Source organism: Lepidothrix coronata, unplaced genomic scaffold, assembly GCF_001604755.1.
Source record: "Lepidothrix coronata isolate B3197 unplaced genomic scaffold, Lepidothrix_coronata-1.0 Scaffold356, whole genome shotgun sequence".
NCBI lineage: Eukaryota > Metazoa > Chordata > Aves > Passeriformes > Pipridae > Lepidothrix > Lepidothrix coronata.
This window is the reverse complement of record NW_016690536.1, coordinates 180,623-183,270: the sequence shown is the minus strand read 5'-3', so window position 1 is coordinate 183,270 and position 2,648 is coordinate 180,623. Positions and strand designations below refer to the sequence as shown.

Here is a 2,648-nt window from a genome sequence, read left to right as displayed (position 1 = left end):
AGCTGTGGCTGCCCCATCCCTGGGAGTGTCCAAGGCCGGGTTGGAGCACCCTGGGATAGTGGAAGGTGCCCCTGCCCATGGCAGGGGGGGGCACTGGATGATCTTTAAGGCCCCTTCCCACCCAAACCATTCCAGGATTCCATAATTCCACGGCATCCCTTTTATCCCCACTGATGGGATTCCAGCTTTTATTTCCCAACCTGGAGAGAGCTGTGTTCATTTTAAAAAGCGTTTTTGTCCCAAATCTGCTGAAGATGGTCTTTTATTGTTTTATTTTCCTTACAAAACACCCTTCTCCTCGCTGAGTTGTTGCTCTGGAATCCGATTTCATTCTCCCTCCAGGTCATTCCTGGGCCACCAGATTAATCTCAGCCCATTCAAACTGGATTCTCCCCGTGGTTTGTTTTGAAACTCCGGCTAATTTTTAGCATATGCTTCCCAAAGGGCCGGTTTGGGAGGAAAAATTGGGATTTTGGAGTTTTACCCTCCGTGGAAAAGGGTGCCCAGCACCTCTCCCAGCATCCCTGCACGGAGCTGGGTGGAATCCTTGGCCGAATTTCTTTTGGAAAGAGCTGGGATTTGCCACCAAAATTCAAAATATTCCACTTTGTTACCAATTTCATTCAACTTCCTTCTGTCTTGACCCACAGGATTGATGCCAAATTCCTCTTCCTTCACTGATTTTGGCCAAATTCCTTTTCCTTCACCCCCCAAAACTAAAACCTCTCCGAGTCTTTTGCCTGATAAAATGGCTCTGGAATATTCTTTAATCTCCACCAAGGCTTGAAGTATCCTGAGGTCAAGGTTGGATGACTGTTGGGGGATTAATATTAAAAATTAATGTTCTTTGGATGGTTGGTCCCATCCCTGTGCTGAAATGAGATTCTGCAGGACCTGAAATTAGAAATTCACTATAAATATATATTTTTATAGGTAAATATATAAATATATATTTATAAAGGTAAACATATAAATATATATACACATAAATATATATTTAATATTAATATTAATATTAATTTAGTATTAATATATAAATATATATTAGATATAATTTCACTATAAGCACAAATATATTAGATATAAATTAATTATAAATATAGATTAGATATAAATTCACTATGAGTATAAAAATATCAATTATATATAATATAAATATATTTTTACATTAGTTAAAATTCCTCTGTAAACAGCATTTTCTTGGCTGTTTGGTGGCAGCACCATGTTCTCCTCTCCTCTGGAATCTCATCCCACTCTTCTTAGCAAATATAGGGATATATCTGTCTATATGTCTCCATGTATTTGATATAAATTCACTGTAAGTGTAAACAGATATAAATTCATTATAAATATATATTATGTATAAATTCACTATAAGTTTAAAAATATAAATATATCTATAATATAAATATATGGGGATATCAGTTAAAATTTCTCCTCTTCTCAGAGTGAACTTTTCTTCCCAGTTTGTGCCAACCTCAGGCCCAGGCTTTTGGAAAAATTGGGACTAAAATCCAGATTTACCCTTCACACCCCCCCCCAACCCAAGCACCAAATCGTGTTCCTTGCTGGTGGCAGAATAACAGGGAAGTAAATAACAGGGAAATAAATAAAGGGAGGCTGCTCCCTGGAAAATGAGATTTATTTGTTGCTCTGGACAGTCAGGGATGAATCAGGATTTAAAAAAAAAAAAACAAACAAAAAACCCCAAACAGATCCACCAACCCTTTTGGAGCTTTTTAAATTGAGTTTTTAACCCAAAGCAAAGGTTTTTAACCCAAAGCAAAGGTTTTTAACCCAAAGCAAAGGTTTTTAACCCAAAGCATTCTGCACACGAGGGCACAATCAGTTATTAAAATTCAGTGGGAATTAAACACGACTTATCCCATTTAACAGGGAACGGGGTTTGCCAGGGAAATATCCTGGCAGGAGCCATTCCCTGCCGTCCTGCAGCTGTGCCACAGCTGGATTTACCCCCTGGCACTGCCCAGAACCAGAGGAAAACCCATATTTTTTCCTTTTCAGGCCCAACGTCTGCGGCTCCAGGTTCCATTCCTACTGCTGTCCCGGCTGGAAAACGCTGCCCGGAGGGAACCAGTGCATTGTCCGTGAGTATCCACCCGGATCCACCCCCCTGGGAAGCTCTGGGAAGGGAGGCCCAGCTCACACTTGGGATGACAGGACGTTTCCCAGCCCACAGGGATTCCTGGGATTTCTCTCCCGGTGCTGGTTAAACCGGGACGGCTCCAACCGCTCCCATTTAACGGGAGAAAATTGGATTTTCGGCCCCATTTCAGCCCCTGTGCTCCTGTGCTGGGCAGTTTGGGTGCCTGCTTTGGGAATGAGCCTCCAAGGAGGCTCCTGGTGAAATTATTTTGGAGCTGCTCATTTGGATGGAATGTTTGAGCTCCTTGAACCCCACTGAGATGCTGATGCTGCAAATCCAATGGCAGCAGGTGGGTCCACAAGCGGGAATTTGCATCTCTGAGTGGCCACCCAGGGCAGGATGAGGATTTGGATAAATCACACCTCTGTTTTGGGAGTTTTCTCTGCTGTTTGGGCTCTCAACCCTGTGTAATCCACTAATATATCTCTTCTCTTCTCTTCTCTTCTCTTCTCTTCTCTTCTCTTCTCTTCTCTTCTCTTCT

At 42.0% G+C, this 2,648-nt stretch overlaps 1 protein-coding gene across 1 annotated transcript in view; it reads left to right on the top strand.

Annotated features, from left to right (window-relative positions):
* FBN3 (fibrillin 3) overlaps window positions 1-2,648 on the top strand; it is a 124,411-nt gene that overhangs the window by 12,607 nt on the left and 109,156 nt on the right. Inside the window, exon 2 of the mRNA XM_017838759.1 lies at window positions 2,026-2,108. Within this exon, the coding sequence (XP_017694248.1) occupies window positions 2,026-2,108 (83 nt within the window). The remainder of the gene's footprint in view (window positions 1-2,025; window positions 2,109-2,648) is intronic.